The sequence below is a fragment of the Rhipicephalus sanguineus genome, chromosome 1 (assembly GCF_013339695.2).
Source record: "Rhipicephalus sanguineus isolate Rsan-2018 chromosome 1, BIME_Rsan_1.4, whole genome shotgun sequence".
Lineage (NCBI taxonomy): Eukaryota > Metazoa > Arthropoda > Arachnida > Ixodida > Ixodidae > Rhipicephalus > Rhipicephalus sanguineus.
The window spans coordinates 205,632,847-205,650,974 of record NC_051176.1 but is presented as its reverse complement, the minus strand read 5'-3'; the positions used below and the strand labels follow the sequence as shown (position 1 = coordinate 205,650,974).

The 18,128-nt window shown below is 47.3% G+C and overlaps 1 protein-coding gene across 1 annotated transcript in view; it reads left to right on the top strand.

Moving 5' to 3' along the window:
- Positions 1–17,579, top strand: part of LOC119406117 (synaptopodin-2) — a 128,566-nt gene extending 110,987 nt beyond the window's left edge. Inside the window, exons 6-11 of the mRNA XM_037672958.2 lie at positions 2,775–2,922; positions 4,759–4,941; positions 9,748–9,851; positions 11,237–11,572; positions 13,401–13,668; positions 17,173–17,579. Coding sequence (XP_037528886.1) covers positions 2,775–2,922; positions 4,759–4,941; positions 9,748–9,851; positions 11,237–11,572; positions 13,401–13,668; positions 17,173–17,447 — 1,314 coding nt within the window. The 3' untranslated portion in view covers positions 17,448–17,579. The remainder of the gene's footprint in view (positions 1–2,774; positions 2,923–4,758; positions 4,942–9,747; positions 9,852–11,236; positions 11,573–13,400; positions 13,669–17,172) is intronic.
- Positions 17,580–18,128: the final 549 nt, after the last annotated feature.

The window sequence follows — 18,128 nt, the reverse complement described above, 5'->3', positions numbered from 1 at the left end:
CCCCGCGAAAGTATTTACGTTAGTACTTGCAAAAGCCTCTGCCGTGCTCTAGGTCAACAGAGGCCTTGAAATTATTTATGTAAATTTTGTGACATTACATAACACAGTTGCACCTTCAAAGATAACATTATGTTCATACGTGTGCTTAATCAGAGTACAACAGTTGGACTACGCAACTACAATTTATAATCGCAGGTAACCTCTAAAATCAAGATAAGCAAAAGAAGAAACGGAGTAAGCGCGACAGAGCAAATGACGGTTTTATTTTTGTTGTTTTTGTTTTTTGTTTTCTTAAAGAAGCAAATTAAAAGAGGCGCAGAAGTTGTCGCGGTATGCCTTGAGATCCAACACCGGGCGCGTCCATTAAACACTCAGAGGCGCCTGCAAGCTTCCTGTCAGCGACTCGATGGCACCGTCGCGATGGGCCCGTGCCGCCGCCACACTCCGACCGCAAAAGCGGCCCGTTTATTTCGGGCCGAATTTACCGTTGTCGTTCCCCTCCTTCCGCGCTCCTTTTTCCGGAGCGCGGCGTGGGTCGAGCGCAGGCAGCGCCGCCCTCTGAGGAGCCCGCTACACTGCTGACTAGTCGCGAACAACTTCTGGACCGTAGCCACAGCCGTCCCTTCCTCTTTGTGTACCGCTGGCTGGCTGCTTCTTTTCAGGGGGAGCCAGGACAGTCCCCTCCTCTTTCCCGCTTTCCTTGAATCCACCTTGAGCCCTTGGGGGCCTCCAAAAACGCTAGCAAGAAGCGCGCAGGACGACCTGCCGCGGACGGTCCGTCCGCTAAAACTTCACTCTCGGCTCGCGAGCCTCGATGAATCGTGATGAAAACGCAGCTGATCTGTAGAGTGACCGGGACGCGAGGAAGGGGAGGTGAAAGATCCGCTCCATCCGCGCAGGCGAGCCCGGCCACGCAAGTGAGAAGGTGAGCCGCCTGCGACTCCCTCCCCGACCGCTTATCCAACGCCACTGCTTAGATTTTTGAGGTTACGACACATTTTCTTTCTCTCTCATTTTATCTGGGCACATGCACCGTCGCGCACGCACCCACTCCGTGCTCTTCCTGCTTGGCTCGTCTCCGGAAGTTGACAAAATTTGTTGTTATCAAAACAAGACGTCGACGGCTTGCGACGCTTTCGCACGCAGCACAGCAGGCTTCAAGTCCGCTGCCTTCTATATAGCACTACCGCAAACAGCTGGGCTCTATTTTCAACTCGCATAACTCTCACTGCCTGCGCAAAGCGAAAACGAATTATCTCTAAAAAAATTCCTTTTCGCTTAGCCTGTGGAATGTACCGTGGATTTTGCTTCACGACCTTCACAGTGGTAGCCTGTTGGTCACTGCATCGCTTCTTTTTTTTTTGTTGTATAGTTGCCACATACAATTATCGGAAATATTGAATGTATAGTATATGGTCATGTCAGTCTTCCTTATTATTAGTATTGCTCTGACTCGCTTTTTTATTTATTTAAGGGCCTTGTATTTAACACGTTTTTATTCGTCAGGTATTATTGACCGCGTTCTCCTGCACACAAACTACAGTCCTTCTTCACTAAAACGCGTTCTTGGGCTAGTTGGATCATTCTCTGACAAAATTTGCAGGCACAAAGAAAGGAGGACAACAAAGGACATGACTAGTGCCAACAAGGCACAGGACTAGTTTTTAGTGGCACTGGTCCTGTCCTTTCTTGTCCTCGTTTCTTTGTGCCTCCAACTTTTGTCAGTACTTCTTCAACATTTCATTTTCATCCATCTCATTTTTTTTTTTCACAGTGTGCAAACACTCATGTTGATACAGCAATAGTGTCCAGCGTATTTTTCTTGTCACATGTTGTGACAGATAAGTGCCAACCGCGTGGTGTTTCTTCCGTGTGTTGCCGAAATGTTGAAAATAGAGTCAAGGCAAATGAAGAAAAACAGTGGGGAGAATCGCAATTGCGAAATCACGGTTGAGTTGGTATCTAGGATAATTAACATATCACGAAAATTAAAATGTGTACAGATGTGGTTTACAGCGCGTTAATTCGTCCGGATGATACAACATAAAAACAAATCTTGACGGGCTATCCTAACTTTCCCCGAACCACATAGAGAAACTTTCATCAGATATCCGTTTTCTATACTCATCGTTATTCCACGCACTTCATACGGCCTGTTTTGCAATATTTTTTCTCAGATTTATTTATTATTTATTTTCATCTGTCACGTCGAGTGGCCCTGTGGTGCCAACAGCGGAGGCGTACCTTTGTGTAAGCCGTGGACGAGAGGCGCAAAGAAATTAAAATAAAAGTAGATGTTGCGAAATAAGGTCCTATGTACATTTAATAGTGTACACTGCACCGTTTCTCGGCCATGGTTTTCAGTCCAGTTTTCCAACACAACTATGTATAAAAACCGTGAGGAAAATTAAGTTACGCCCCAGTTTTTCAGAATAAAGCTTCTTGTGTGTGCAATAAGGTATTGCATTCGCACTGGCATCACCGCGCTTACGCAACTACATAGACAATGAAACCAACTGTATTTTTCGTGGACATGCAGGTATAGGCATTAAAAATCCTAGTGTTCGCGGGTCGCGTTCTCCACGTCGCTTGCGGCTTGTGCCGCTTGCTTGTTCTTGAGCGCATGGAGGGGCCTGCCCTTTATGTGATGCCCAATACCTGAGGTCACTGTCTCAGAGGCATGCATGTTGCGGCTGTAGGCATCCCTGGCGTCCGCATGCCTTGTTCACGGCTTTGTCCGACGCGCGCTTTCTCCCTTCCCCGCGCATGAGCAGGAAGCCAGTGGGCAGCCGGCGCAACAGGCCGGAGGTTCGCAGGACAGTCCGCTGCTGAGTCCTACGGGGCTCCTGCTGCTGCCTAAGTTCTACGAGCCGCCTGCGCAGAACTCCACAATGGACGTGCACCCGCTCAGCCTCCACAGAAGTAAGGCCCATTCAGTGGTGACCTGTATTTGCTTTTTTATTCATTTCTTTATGCGGCGCAGGCTCAGGGCTACCTCAGACCGTGCGGATAATGGCCCACCGTATTCGAAATGAGGGCTCTGGAATATGGAAAAAAAAAAGCAATACTACGCACATTGCATTTTCTCTTAATTTATACTTCTTGCTTGTTGTAGCAGAACACCAGACAAGGTTGCATAACTGAAAGCGATTGTGCTGCTGATCAAGCCTTAACGGGAAAAGGGTCGAGTGCCAACACTGAGATGTGCGGAATTTTCGATTGTGCGTACTTGTGAAATATAATGAAGCTGTTCAGAAACGTGTAAGCAGATTGTAACAGCATGGCAAACGTGACATTTTATGCGTGAGGATCGATTAGTAAAAGGTATTTATATAACTGATTAACGCCTCCAGTCCGATGTAAATCGGTTCAATGTATTCTGCGAAATTGCTAAATAGCCACTAATCAATAAACGTTGTTTGTGCGAAAAGCACTTCGACTTGTTTTATAGAGCCCTCTCTAATTTTTTTTTTCTTTCTTGGTATATGCACATGACATGGAAAGGAAATGCGCATCCTCGGCACCTCTTTCGTTTGCTAGGCTCGTAATCAATCCGTAGAACGCCGTAAGGCGGAGACGACGCAGAAACGATGGAGTAAAAAATATAAGCGTTCCCTATTGCTAGATCATTAGGAGCTTCACACTTCAAACGATCAAAAACTCCCATCGATGGGCATTGCTACATAATGCGTTGCTTTCTTTATGCTGATTTATTACGTGCAACAGAACTTATTCTTCTAGTTCGGTAAGCTAAATAAATTTGCAGAAATACGAGCTTTACACAAAAATGGTGTGCTTTCATTGGTTCTGCACCCCCCCCCCCCCCCGATTATCTTCGTATTGCAGTCGCAAGCCCCATACAGTGTCTAAAAGTAAATGACCTTTGAAGGGAATCACTGGGAAATAAATGTGCGCATTTCCAAAACACAATTGCCGACATCCAAAGCGCTGTATTGCCTAGTTTGATCTTGTTTTGTTTTTCTTCTTTGGGGAGGATTGTGGCGGAAAGGATGAATGGGGTATCTGTTTCGCACGTGGCATAAAAATGATAACGCCACCTTGTTTTATTAAAGACGATAGTCTTTCTCGGGGAACTTAAACGCAGAAATTTTGGTCTGTCTGTCTGTCTGTCTGTCTGTCTGTCTGTCTGTCTGTCTGTCTGTCTGTCTGTCTGTCTGTCTGTCTGTCTGTCTGTCTGTCTGTCTGTCACACGATTCAGCGACCCGGCCAAAGTTGAACCACTTGCTTACCGCCCACTCATCTTGAACTGGTACGGCTGTTCATACTTGTGAACGTTGTCGATCAAAAAGTAAATATTGCATATCTGAGGCGCAACATCACTAGGTAAGTATTAGGCGGTGTGTTCCTTTAATAGAAAATACATAGATACGTAATTCTAAAGACCCTAGTTCTTAAGCTGCGCTGAAAATGCTATGCTGTGCGCGCCGATGAACGCCCTCTGCCACAGGGGAAGGAAACCCTCTGCACAAGCTCATGTTTCCCCACGTATTGCCAGATGACGTCTATATCTCACGCAGCGCCTCCTCTATCGTCTTTATACGGCATTTGCAGCGGAGCACGCAGATACGCGGCCAATTTTTATTGCTGCACTCGATGCCACAATGCACTCGAGTCCTCACCCCCCCCTCCCCATCCACTACTCTTCCCTCTCCCTTGTTTTTTCTCAGGTCGCCGTGCGAGCGGAAACATCGCTCGGGTGTGAAACGTGTCTGTTCTTTTTTTTCTTCCTCTTTACAGAAAAAACTTTCTCTTCATCGAGCTTCTACGAGGAACCTAACTGCATTTACCCCACGGTAGAAGAACAAGTAGAGCTAGCTCGCAAAATCGCAGATTCTCTTTCGGCGGACACCAACCGGAAATCTCGGGGCGCTAACATGTTCTTCAAGAGGGTCAAACGCTCCCACAAGTGGGTTCATGAAGGTCAGTTTGATTATCACAATGTACTTGTCACTTGTGTCAATGTATGCGGTGTTGTCGTTTTCACATTGACCTGCTTTTTATTTTTGTTTTCTGTTTTATTTTACCGTAAGAGAATTCTTGGTAAACGTGAAGAAATGCAAAAGGAAAAGACAGAAGGCGGCGCTGCATTTAATTTTCCATACCAGCGCACCCCGTGATGTAGGAGATTTTCATAGAGCTTGCTCGGGCCTAGTCTTTTTTTTCTTAATAGTTCTGAATGCCCTCATAAATGGCACTAGAATAAAGTTGGGGCTAACACAATCAATTTTAAAACATCTGATAAATTATTAACGCTTATCTAAACAGTGCAAAGGGAAAAAACGTTTACACACCACAAAAAGCCCACCAGTGTAACAAAAATAATCGGACGAATATGATACAACACGTGTATACTGACTGAAATGCCCTCATAGTAGAAAACAGATGGATATACGCGTTCAGGTAATACAAAGCATGTAGAATGTCATGCAGTGGCGTAGCTAGAAGAGGAGCGCTTTCTCATGACGTGCTCCACATTTTCCACATTTCCTGCACAGGTGCTGTCGCACTTCTTACTAACGCTATTACCTGGAGAAATTCTTATTAGTGCAGAAAAATGTGAGGGTACGTCTTTTATTGCGATAGCACTTATATAGACACTCTCGGCGGGTTTTTGCCGTTGGCGTCGCCGTCATGTTTCGTATAAAGTCCAAATCGATAACATCCCCCTTTGCATCGTATGTTCTATCCGCGGGTAAAAGCGCGCGAGCGGAGGCGACAAACGCGACTGAAGCAGAGATGAAACGAGCCGGCCCATCTCCGTCGCACGGAGGGCGCATGCGATAACATTCGCGTGCAAGGCCTGCCGTCGATTGCTGCTCAAGCAGAGTAGAAACGCCCCACCCGTCTTGAACGAGCATGAAAAGACGCGAGGGCGGAGGGGGGTGTTGCTCGAGCAGCAACTGTGAACTTTTATTCTAAGGGCGCAGTCGCGATCGCTGGCGCGTGCGCTATTTCGGCAGGCATCAGCAGACGGCTGGTATACTCTTTTACGTGCTGTGCTCTCAAAACGAAGAGACTGTGCGAAAACCGCATCTCTCCCTGGAGCGGCCGTATTCTCTTACACCAGCGTTTTCTAGAGTTACGCGAGATCGGATCCAGAAGAGTTAGCTGCCAGCCTTCGAATATTTCGGGAGTATTTCTGCCACACAACAGTAATCGCCATCCACCTCGCGTACTTTCCTCGCGTTATCACCGCGGTCCCGGCCCTTTCCTATCACGAACGGCGCGCGCGTTATCAGCGGGACATAGCATTATTGATAGGAAAGTGACGAGAGACGGATTTTCAAGACAGGAAACGCGAGCAAACCAGATGATGATTATTTTTGTGTGGCAGAAATACTCACCAAATATTCGATTTTTTCTTAGAGTGTAGGATAGCTCAGGGAAAAATTGTGGAGTTAAATAAGCCGCATACCTGCATAGCGACCTTGGTTTGGCCGAGTTGCTTGTTGTAACGCATGCGTGGGCGTCAAAATCAGCATAATAGATTAAGTTACTATATAGGTCTCGATTTACAGCGACAGGATGCCAAGAAAGTATTTGCGAAATAGTAATGTATACCTTTAAGGAATGACGGAGCAAGAGAAACGTCTTCGCATATGCCCGAGATTACATAACGCGGAAAACCTGATACCAGTAGTTTAGCTGGCTTACTGCATCGCCTCGGTTGCACGATTGCCCCTGCCAGCACCGCTAACATCAGCCTCACAAATTCTTTCTCGCCTTCACTCATTCTTCACTGCAAACACTGCACACACTGCAAACCCTTGCCTGAACGATGTATGTTTACCTAAATAATGTGATTATAGGATAGATTTATTGAAAAAGAAAGGACGGTGATCAGCAGTGCCTACTGGATGTCGTGAAAATACATTCCTCCCATTATCGGACTTGTGCAGAGTGCGTGTGCGCGCACTGTGTACGTCCCTGAGTGCTTTCGTGTCTGCTTGTCAGGTACAACATCGTAGTCGACCTACTTGACATTTACGCCGGATTTGTTCCAAAACGTGTGGTTTTCCGCAAAGCTCTGACAGGTAACAAGTGAAATGCATATGTGGCGTTTTTTAAATAGCGAAGCTGTTGAAGCTCGATGTGAAACGGTTGTCCGGCCGCAAAAACCCTCCGCGCCTTTGTCTAGCAACTACCAAGCCACAGCGGCGCACCACCTGAGTTTAACCTCGCCTAGCCGCGCATGCGCTGAGGAGCAGCCGCCGCCAAGCCACGCCCACCGACGGAGGCAGTCCGCACAGCCACCGCGCCCAGCTCCGCCACAACTGGTGTGACGTCAGCATAGCCGTGCCTGGCCGCCGCAATGTAGCACAACCTCGTATGGTCTATGCATAGCCGTGTCGTAGTTAGCATAGCCGATGCATAGCTGCGCCGTAGCTAGTTCAGCCGCGTCACAGCAGGTTTGACGTCAACACTGTCGCTTAGCAACCGCCTTACGACCCAGCTGCCATAGGCGTGCGCAGGGCTCCCTTCGGGGGGGGGGGGGGGGGGGGTCAAAGGCGGGCGAAGGTTCTTCACAGCACCCCCCCCCATATTAAGTCAATGTATGGGGCAGGCTTTGCGCCCCCCCCCCCCCTCTTAGGTGACTAGAGGGGGGCGGCCACCCCCCTGCCTCCCCCCCCCCCCCCTCCTCGCACGCCTATGCTAGCTGTTACAAGTGTAGGTGCGCTCGACCGTGTTTACACAGCCTGTAGCCATGGCTCGACCGAGGAAGGTGCGCACGGCCGAAGAAGAAGCCGCTTACGGCGAGTCTCGGTGTGCTGCGGATCGAGAGCGCAACCGTCAATGCCTATTGGATCCCGCCTTTAAAACGTTTGCAAATCAATTGGGGTAATTCCTGACTATAATGTGGTCTCAAAAAAGCAGTTTCGAAAAAAAAAATTAGCCAAATCCTGTACCTGTTCGAATCAAACTGAGCCAGATCCAATAAACCAGCGCTGCGTCAACAATGGTGACCAACACAACCAACGTGGCCGCGTCCAATGTGTTTTATTTGTGACCTAGTTGATTTGTTATCGTGCTTTCGCTCCACAATTGCGTTTTCTTGGGCGATTTGGTACTTACTGAAGGACACCATATTGTAGGGCAAAACACGAATGGAAAGAGTAAGAGGCCGACTTTCCTACTCCTGCCTGTCTGTAAGTGTTTATTTTATAGTTTTGCGCTAGGGTATCATGTCCTTATTTTGCTCCAAGACGGTATATTATGGAAGACAACGAGAATGAAGTTACTGGGCATCGATAGGGTCACTTCTTCAAGGAACACCTTGAAGAACTGATCCTAAACGGTGCGGCATAACACCAGCTAAGACGAAGCTGAAAAGCAGAAGAACTGAAGCATTTTGGGCGGCCTTCAAAAAATGCCAGGAACAAGAAAACGCTGCCGATAGTCAAGGACAGTGCGCCTGTTGTCAGGAAGAACCACTCGCTCTTCAAGTCTAGTCATCGCCATTGCATCCCTGCAACAAAGGATGGCGCCGACGAAAGCACAAGATGGTGTTAATTTGTCGCAAAATATTGCTATACTGTCCGTTCGTTGCCATTTAGACTACTTTTTCGTAGCCAATTCAAGCCCAAATAAAACGTTCCTGTCTATAAGAGCCAAATTCATATTTTACTCCAGAGTACCGACGATAGTGGGCTATATAGATTTTAGCCGCAATATAGGTTTGAAGTATTTTGGTGACAAGAATACACTGGTAAAAAATTGTTGGAGCAGGCTCGGCCATATTGTCAGTACCAAACAACTGCCTTTCTCTCAGTTTCACTTGAAGTGGACTTGGCTCTTTAAAAAAAAACGCCATAGATATATCCAGTGAAGCAAAACTGTATAAATTGACTATCGATAGCAACGATACTTTTTTTTTCAGCCAGTAACATCGAGGCTGCCAGAGTCCTTCTTGCTGATGGCTTCACAGTAGTTCAGAAAAGAAAATATTCAATAGTAGTACAATAGTTCACCACTGTTTGCTGCTGATAGTGACATCTATAGCTCCACAGTTGTTTGCAGCCAATACTACCCTAAGATCTATGACAAATAGCAGTGACTGACCGGTCACGCATTTTTGCAAAATTTTATCTGCGCTGTGGTGGGTTTTGTGCATCTTTGGTGCGTCCTGAGGCGTATCATTACACTTGTCATCGTTTGCGTCTATAGAGCAGCGAGCTAGGCACTCAGCAATCATTGAACAGTCTCTCTCTCTCTCTCTCTCTCTCTCGTAAGCGTCTGCGTTCTGTCGATGAGGGCCGGGCAGATACCACACGCTGATGCTGCTCGTCACTCATAATGCATTCTTGAAGTACCTACAAGAAATGATCTTTTCGGTATAAATGGTGTCCATTCTTTTAAACCCATCTGTAGCGCAGCTTGCGTCCTTGCGTATTCTGTCTTAATGCCATGAACACCACTAGCTTTGAAAAATTATCTGCATAAGGCGCAATGGGTATTCAGTTGCAAGATAAAAGTTAAACATGACACCGGTAAATGTTTTTTTTTTCCTTTTTGTATTTTAACAGAGACTGCAAGGTGGAGGTTGGCATATGATCTCGCACATTAAGTTCGCTTTTTTTGTTCAAACGTGCAGCTTACATTTTGTCTTTTTTTATGACTTCGTTACAGGACATGACAAACGAAAACGTGCCCATAATTCAGATGTTTAACTTCCATGAGTGAGCAGGTGTGTTACTGTATTTTTTCTTTGCCCCCTCTCTTCGACAGCTCCCGACTACTCAGACTCTGAGGCGACTCTGTCTGGCACAGAAACGTCCAGGGAGGAACTTGCAACGCCAGATCCAGCGACTGTGCCGTACAAGATAAGCAAGGTTGGTGTCCGACGCAACGAATCCGCCCTCAGCAGGACGGAAGACGACAAAAGCAAAATGAGCACCTCGTCTAGCGTCAACATTTCGTTTCGGTGGCATTCTTGTCATTTTTTTCCCATATGACGCCCGCTGTAGGTACGCAGATCGAAGGACACCGCGAACTGCTTGAAAAAAAAAAATCAGGAATAATAAGGTCCACATCGTACGTTGTGTAGGTGGGCTATATGCACGTATATGACACCCTGTTCAGATGGGTCCAAGAGAAGCAATTGAAGTGTACATATATATTTAATTATCCTTTGCACAGTCCTGAGAGCGCGTGAGAACGAACTTTCGTCAAGCTAAAAGTGAAGCAAATGAAAGCAAACGCGCCTTCTTTAGCATTACGTGACGTCATATACTGCTACCAGTGAGAGCAGTGCTTCATGGGTGGGTACAGAAAGCTTACATATCTACAGGTAGCTTTGTCACCGCACCTAACGCCCGCAATTTTTTACGAAGTCGTTCTGGGGGCGCAAACGGATGCTACCGATGCCCTGACGACCCAGGTGCAAACTGAGCAAAACCATTCTTAATTTCGGCTAACTTTTTGTAAGAAAGAAAGGATAGGCAGCCGTGAAAGTAAAAAAGCAAAGAAATTTGGAAGACGAATAAACCTATAGTTTATATATGTCGGTGAAAGACAATGTCTTCCTGAGTGAGTTGGTGTGCAATTGTGGTCTGGAATCTATAAAGTTGATGCTGAGGCCCCATCTCAAACGACAGCGCCTCAAAACGCCGTCACGATAGAATAATGCAAGAACGCACCCCTCATTACCGGCACCATCGGGTGGTGGTACTACACAGTAGTGGTACCGCCAGTTCCGACACCACGTGATATCACCGGTAACACAAGCCACACGGTGATCCTACCGGTACCTATACCACCAGGAGCGCTTAGTACCAATCTATTTTTGCGTTTTGCGCACATACATAGACTACACTATATCTCCGAGATCGGCTTACGAAAGAGGCCTGAAAGATATCTGATACAGAAATGTGGTGGCTAATTCGCTAAGCAAGATATTGCCATAAAAAAACAGAAACACGACCAACATTATTTGAAGAGCATACAGTAATGTGCAAGCGATTGATTACGTTAACAACTGTACTCGTATGTGCCCCTTCGATATCGACAAAGCAGCGCCCAAAAGACACATTGACGCACACGTGTCTTCATCGTGCGCTGCTTCATCAATATCACGGCTCACGAACTAGCCCATCAGTACATGTACCGCTTTGTTTATTCTGTCCAGTGTATCGATGTGCTGCGGCTTTCCATTACACAGCCACGACAGTCCTCTGTTTTCTCGAGCTGTAACTTCCGCTAAACTTGCTGCTCGCAGGGTCCCCCGAAGCTGAAACTTATCCTAGACCCAAGACACTTACAAGACGCCAACACGCTGCGCTCGACGGGTATCAGCATCGTCGAGCACAACGCCATCAGTCCGGAGGTATGCCTCGATCTGGTAAAAGACCTGAACTCGCCGTGCGGCAAGGGAGCCGCCATGTTCGCCAAGCGCAAGAAGAAGTCTGAGGACTGGGTGGTGGACGTGGAGCGCGTCAAAGCCCAGCTGGGAGACCGCTGGCCGGAGCCGCACCAGCCGGTGGCTCCTATACGTACTCCCATCAAGACGCCCGTAGACCGCTTCAAGGAGTCGCTGGTCAACCCCCGGCTCAGGGTGGGTGCCTTCTTGACATCACCACTGTGCGCTGAGATGCCAACTGGTACAGCGACGCTCTAAAGTTAGACCAGGCATTGGAATCGTGGTCAACAAGATGAATGCAGTAATGCGCACTTTACACCCCGTCGAGTTTACAAGGTGTTTCTGATAACTTCTGAAAACCTCGGAAAAAGCAGGCACGTGCTGCACGAACGCAACTGACACGTTGTTCGCTGTTCTCACAAGCAACACGGACTTTTCTTTACTTGAATTTTACTGTAGTTGACAATTTACAGGTCATAAATTACTTTTTTAACTGTCGACCCAATGAAACAGAACCTTCATTCAAGAAGGTCTTGAAGAACTCTCCTTGTCCAGAAACACTACAACTTATTTGAGATTGTCTTTGCTTTTATGTGCTTCGTCATGCCCGCAAGAGCTTTTGCAGTGAACAGCTACGCACCCCAAATTAATGTTCTGGGTCATTACCTCAAAGTCATCCTTTTCGCCGACGACCTATTTATCTATTCATGCCTTCAATCTATCAATCGACCTAGCCATACTTAGACGACAGTAATACCGCTGCGCACGAGCGGATAGTTACGTGGCGCATTTTTTTTTTTTTCAGGTCTACCCCACGCTTTCTTTGAGGCCCATAAAAGTATGACCCACAGTGAATGTCCCAATGAAAAAAACTTACTTGGTGTTTCTGCGAAGACAGCGAAAAATGTTTGAAAATCAGGAGGGCAAACAGCGCAATTCTACCTTTTTGACGGGATATTACTCAAAAAATTGGAAAATATTTTCTTAGGAAAATGAAACGCATAAAATAATTTAAGAACTTGTTCATTAAGCTTTAACTAATTACCTGACTGCACATATTGTAATTTCCAAATTGTCACAGGGGAGTTCACAAGGAGGATTCAATTTGAATGAATTCTCAGGATGATATCACTTCGTAAGTATTGATTCCCGAACTTTGCAAAAATACATTAGCTGTCCAGTTACTTTTGAGCATTCAGTACGCAAGACGGTTTTCTCTTGTTTCTTTTTTTTTGTTTTTTGAAGTTGGTTTCAGGGCAGAGAATTTCTACCGTAAGCCTTAGGCGCATAGTATATCGAAGCAGGGTCAAATACAGACTTACTTCCAATTGGATATACCTTACAGCCTCACTGGCTACAATTTTGTAAATTGCAATATGTGTCACAAGGTAATTAATTGAACGCGCAATCAGTAAATTTTTATTGTTAGTCCACTTTGCATCTTAATTACTCGTGCAAGTAATGTCCGTTTTGTACGCTTGACGTAATTTGCAACGTCGCCAAAGTTTATAAGCCACTCCACGCTTAAGCCCACCTGTTATGAGAATGGGTTCAGGGGTTTCGCTTTTGCCTTTGAAAAGCCCCAGAGAATGAAACTGGGAAGGACAATGTTCCTTCCTGTCCACAGCATCAGATAACTGCCTGCCATGCTACATTATCTCTACAAGAGAGCCTCGGGACTAACTTTGCCATTCAGTGCACGGTTGGTACTTGACAAACACTGTACATTCTTCCATCGGTCAGCCGTAATATTTGCTGACCAATGGAAGGCTGACCCCTGTCCTTCGCCAGGTAGTCTCTTACGAAGGCAGGACAAAAGTTTTTGTTCGACATGCAGGACGAATACAGGTTCGTAACATTCGGAGCTTTCTACTACCACAGTGCGTTATAGTTATGGAAGCGTTAAGACACTACATAATAAATTGTGCAACGGCTCGGAAGGAGCTGCCATCTTTTATAACAAGTATTTTAAAAAGCAGTCAGGAGAAATGGGAATGAGCCTGTGTTATCCGCCTGTCCGCAGCTTGTCAAGAGTCCCTGGGAGGCGGCCCTTGAGTCTCCCATCGGCAGCTGCGAGAAAGCTTTCGCCATGGTGCGCCCCGAAGAGGTCGTCGAAAGTGTGATCCGTGCCGCTGAATCGAAGGGGGTCCCCGAGCCGGCTGCCTACCAAAACGGGCTGTCTGGCGCCTATGAGCCAGCCGCCTACGAGCCGCGGCCGTTCGCCGCCCCTTACAATCCAAAAGACCCGTGCTTGGCCAGGGCTCCTCGGGGCTGGCGGGGCACCGCCACGCGTAAGTGTGATTCATTATATCAGCTGCTTACGTTTGACCACGCTGAATGCCGACAGTTGTGCAGATTTTTTACACGGTCTCCTGGCCAGAATCCTACAAAGATGCCTCCGAAGAAAGTGTTCATTTTTTTTATTACGTATTTCATTTGGGCGTTTAAGGTGGTATCCTCGGTCGATCACCTAGGGATACTTGCATTTTCACAACACATCGCGTGAGCAGCGCCGCGCGTGTCGGTGACTACGTGCAACAGTGTTCCATGGTGTTCCATTTCAAGATAGAGTGCCTGGAAGTTCGAACACTGCTGAGAATTGGACGCAAATACCTGCGGTGCTTCTTGGGTACAGCGCTAAGGAATACGGGACACAGACGAGGATGGTGAAGACGCACTCGTCTGCGTCCTGTTTTTTTTTTTTTTTTCGCGCTGAACCCAAGAATGAATCACCAACTCGCCCAAGCTTATATGCCCGGTGCTGTCAAGTAAAGCCTCTCGAAACCCTCTCTTAAAAACATGATCGACCGACAATTCGGTGCCATATTAGGGTATAACGCTGCGAGGGTTCTTGGCTCCAACAACGCACAATAGATAGATCTGTGGGAGCGCGTTTTATGTTGATGACAGCGCAGTGGTAGCTGTCAAGCGTCTTGTGCTGATAGGAAAGTGATCTGAGTCTCTAAACACATAATACTTGAATGCACCGCGTACCGAGACGCCAGAATTTGTATTGAGCGCCAAATGGACATGATCCCTCATGCTCTGTTAACGTAACAATGCATCTTAATTCCTATGCTGGGCCGCGCAAAACAGCCGCGGGTCTTTGGTTTATTGTTCCTTTATACCTATCAGAAATTGGCCTTCTCAGAAAGATTTAAACGAGGTTCACCTTCGTGAAATAGAAAAGTCTAAATCTCCCGCCCATAAATATCATTATCTCGTTTACTCGCTCATTTATATGTGTAGTTATTTTCTCTTCTTCCTTAGAATAATTCAGTCAGCTTTCTCCTTTATATGCAAAGCATCACTTTGGCAGTCATATGCACGCCGTCAGAAATATCAGCCGCTCAGTGCTCATTTTTCAACTGCAATAACAGCAAGTACCACTGTGGGGACTCGACAGATCCTCTAATGGATGAGTGCAACATTTTTTGCTGTTCCTACAGACTCTGAACACAAAACGCAAACAGCGCCCGAATTCGTGTCGCTTCCTTCTTTGGTTTTATCGCTGAGCTACAAGGTGAATCAAGTTAATGTTTTATCTACATGAGCCCACGAGGGGCAATCAAAACGTTTTGCAACTCGTATGTCAGGAAACCTGCCAGATCTTAAAGGAGAAAATAACTTTGATTTAAGACGGAAAGATTTGGAAGGATGGGCTCCCTTCCCTAGGTGGCAGCCATGAGTCCTTGAGCTGTAGCGGCACCCTCGGCTTGCCGAAGGACTTGGAGTTGCACTCCTGGGTCTGGGCTTAGCAGTGCGGTCTCCCACTGCTCTCAGTTAGTATATGTTCTATCTTGCCCTGGCACTCTGAGGCAAGCCCACAATATATGATTCAGGTCCGCCCTTCGATTACAAAACCTGCCAGAGCTTAGAAAAAAAAAATTATTTTTCAGCGTAATCTCCCCGCACACTAATGCACTTCTCCGATTTTTCCGGAAGGCTTTTGATACCCTGCAAAAAAAAAATCTTCCTGGTTGCCAAGCCACTCTGCGGGAGTTTGAACCGAGTTCAAGTAATCAAGCCTTGTTCCCTTGAGGTGTTTATTCAAATTCTGAAATAGGTAAAAGTCACTCGGGGCCAGGTCGGCACTGTAGGGCGGGTGGTCCAGCTGTTCGAAACCACTCTCGAATGTCAGTCTCGAATGTTCACGAGACCTGTGAACCGGGCCGTTGTTGTGCACCTCTTGTCATTAATCCTCGGCGTTTGTCCGCGATAGCTGTACGCGGTTTTCGAAGAACGTTGGCGTAGTATTCGCCTGTAACTGTCCTGCTGTTTTCATGATACTTAATGAGCACGATCCCCTTTGCGTCCCAGAAAAGTGTGGTCATCACTTTCCTCCCCGAGCGTTGGGTCTTGAACTTTTTCGGGGGAGGGGATCCCGGATGTCTCCACTGCGTAGACTGGTGTTCTGTTTCTGGGTCCCAGTGATACAGCCACGTATCATCCCCAGTCACAAGGCGGGAGAGAAAATCTTCTGGGACTCTTGAATAGAGGTGCAAAAGTTCCCTTGATGAATAAACGCGGTGGTGTCCATCTTGCGCCGAGAGGTTCCGTGGCACCCATCGCGCCGAGACCTTGAACATACCCAAAACGTCGTGGATGATAGTGAAAGCACTGCCATAAGAAATGTTCAATTCTCCAGCAACCTCGGACATCTTGATTCAGTGATTATTCACGATAAGGCAATCTGCAGAGACTGCATTGTCCAAATCGGTTGAAGTGGTCGGCCGGCCTGACCTTGGGTCGCCTTCCACGTGCACACGGCCAAGTTTAAACTCGTTGAGCCACCGAGTCACTGTAGCATATGAAGGACATTCACTGCCATACACATTCACCATCCACCCGCCACGGTGGTCTAGTGGTTATAGTGGTCTACTTCTGGCCCGCAGGTCGCGGAACCGAATCCCGGCCGCGGCGACCGCATTTTCGATGGAGGCAAAAATGCTTGAGGCCCGTGTGCTTAGATTTAGGCACACGTTAAAGAACCCCAGGCGGTCGAAATTTCCGGAGCCCTCCACTACGGCGTCTCTCATAATCATATCATGGTTTTGGGACGTTAAACCCCAACAATTATTATTAATTGCATTCGCCATCCTACTGTGGATTTCTTTGGCGGAACTTCCTTCTTTGCACAAAAATTTGATAACGCTCCGGTACTCGAGCCTGAAATCGTGGGAGGACGCCATGTTTTGCTGACTGATGCAGACCAAGTAACGAACTGGAAGGTTTGATATTCAGGCCTTGCTAGGCTGCAGAGACGACCTAAACAAAAAGTAGAGAGAGACCACTGTCACATATTTGGTTACAGCCTAGTTGCAAAACTTTTTGATCTCCCCTCGTACCTTATTTCTTGAATATCCGCGATCTTAACTGGACGGGAAAAAGCCCGAGAACAAGAAGGAAGACAGGCGATATCAGCAGCGCAAATTCTCAACTGTATATATAATTTATCGCAGGAAGAAGTATTATTATTATTAATATACTGCATCTTTTCAGGCACCGCCCACCTTAGTTCAAAAGTTTGCGCTGCAGTCACTTGTTCTTCTTTTGTCCCCGTGTTTTTTTTTTTCTTCGCATCCAGTACAAATGAATGCCAACTCGCGCAGCTGTCAATTCATCCGCGACCTTATAAATGTAAGCCTCGGTAGACAATTATATTTTCACCTCGACGACACACAGCTCACCAACTGTGTGCCGGACGCCGCATTAGATAATTGTGCTTGGCGTGTACCGTGAGTGACACTGCAGAACTCATCGCGCGTAGCTGAAGTGCCACGTTTCGTGTGCAGAGCCCGCTCCCGAGCCCAGCGGCGGCTCCTGGCCCAGCGCCGGTGGCAGCGCTGCCCCGTCTGAGAGCGTGAGTCCTTGCCCGCCGCTACATACCGGCGGAGCCGTCCAGCCCAGCGCCCTGAGCCCACTTCCCGCATTCGGATCACCGGCTCCGAGCAGCATCAATCTGTCCCAGTTCCAGAACTTCAACAGCCTGCCGAGGTCATGGTCGCCGCGCTGCTCCAGCCAAGCCTCGTTTCGACCAGTGAAGGCCCCCACCTTCTACGCCCGCTAATGCCATGGCCGTAGCTGGAGAGGCCAGTGTCGAAGTCAGGCTGTCATTTGCCGGCTCAGCAGGAACGCCGCCCACTCATGCCCTTGCTTAGAAACCATAAAGGACCGCAGACAGCCGGGAATACCTTAGAAATTACCTCCTTTGCTTTTGGTGGCGTAAGAGCGTACGTCGCCGCGCTGCCGAAGCTGCGGGAGGTTTATCGTGTTACGTACGTATTTAATGTACGCCTTGTGACGCATTTCTTTTCTGGCCTTGCTCCTGTATCATTAGACAGAAACGTACTTACATGCGTGTGTGCAAGGTTCATTCTGGGAACCCGGTAATTCAAGTACTAATTGCATCGTTAAAGAAAAACAGTACCTTCTTTTGCTTCATGACCCCTGTTGTCTACCACGCCTTCTATTCTCTGCGCATCGCTTTAAGGTTCGACCTCCGCATTGCGATATGAGCAGAAATCTTCGTACTACCCGGACTATTCACGATCTGTAAGATTCTCGATGTCACACTTTTTTTTTTATTTTGTGCCTCGGCTCATCTGTTCTTGTTGCATCGGCAGAAGACACGTTGACTTCAAATGAAACCATTTCTGCACATACGCTTGTCTCCAAGCCTTAAGAGAGGCAGAAATGCTTTCATGAGTGATAATGCAGTGTGTGTGCGTGTGTGTGAGTGCAGAGAAGA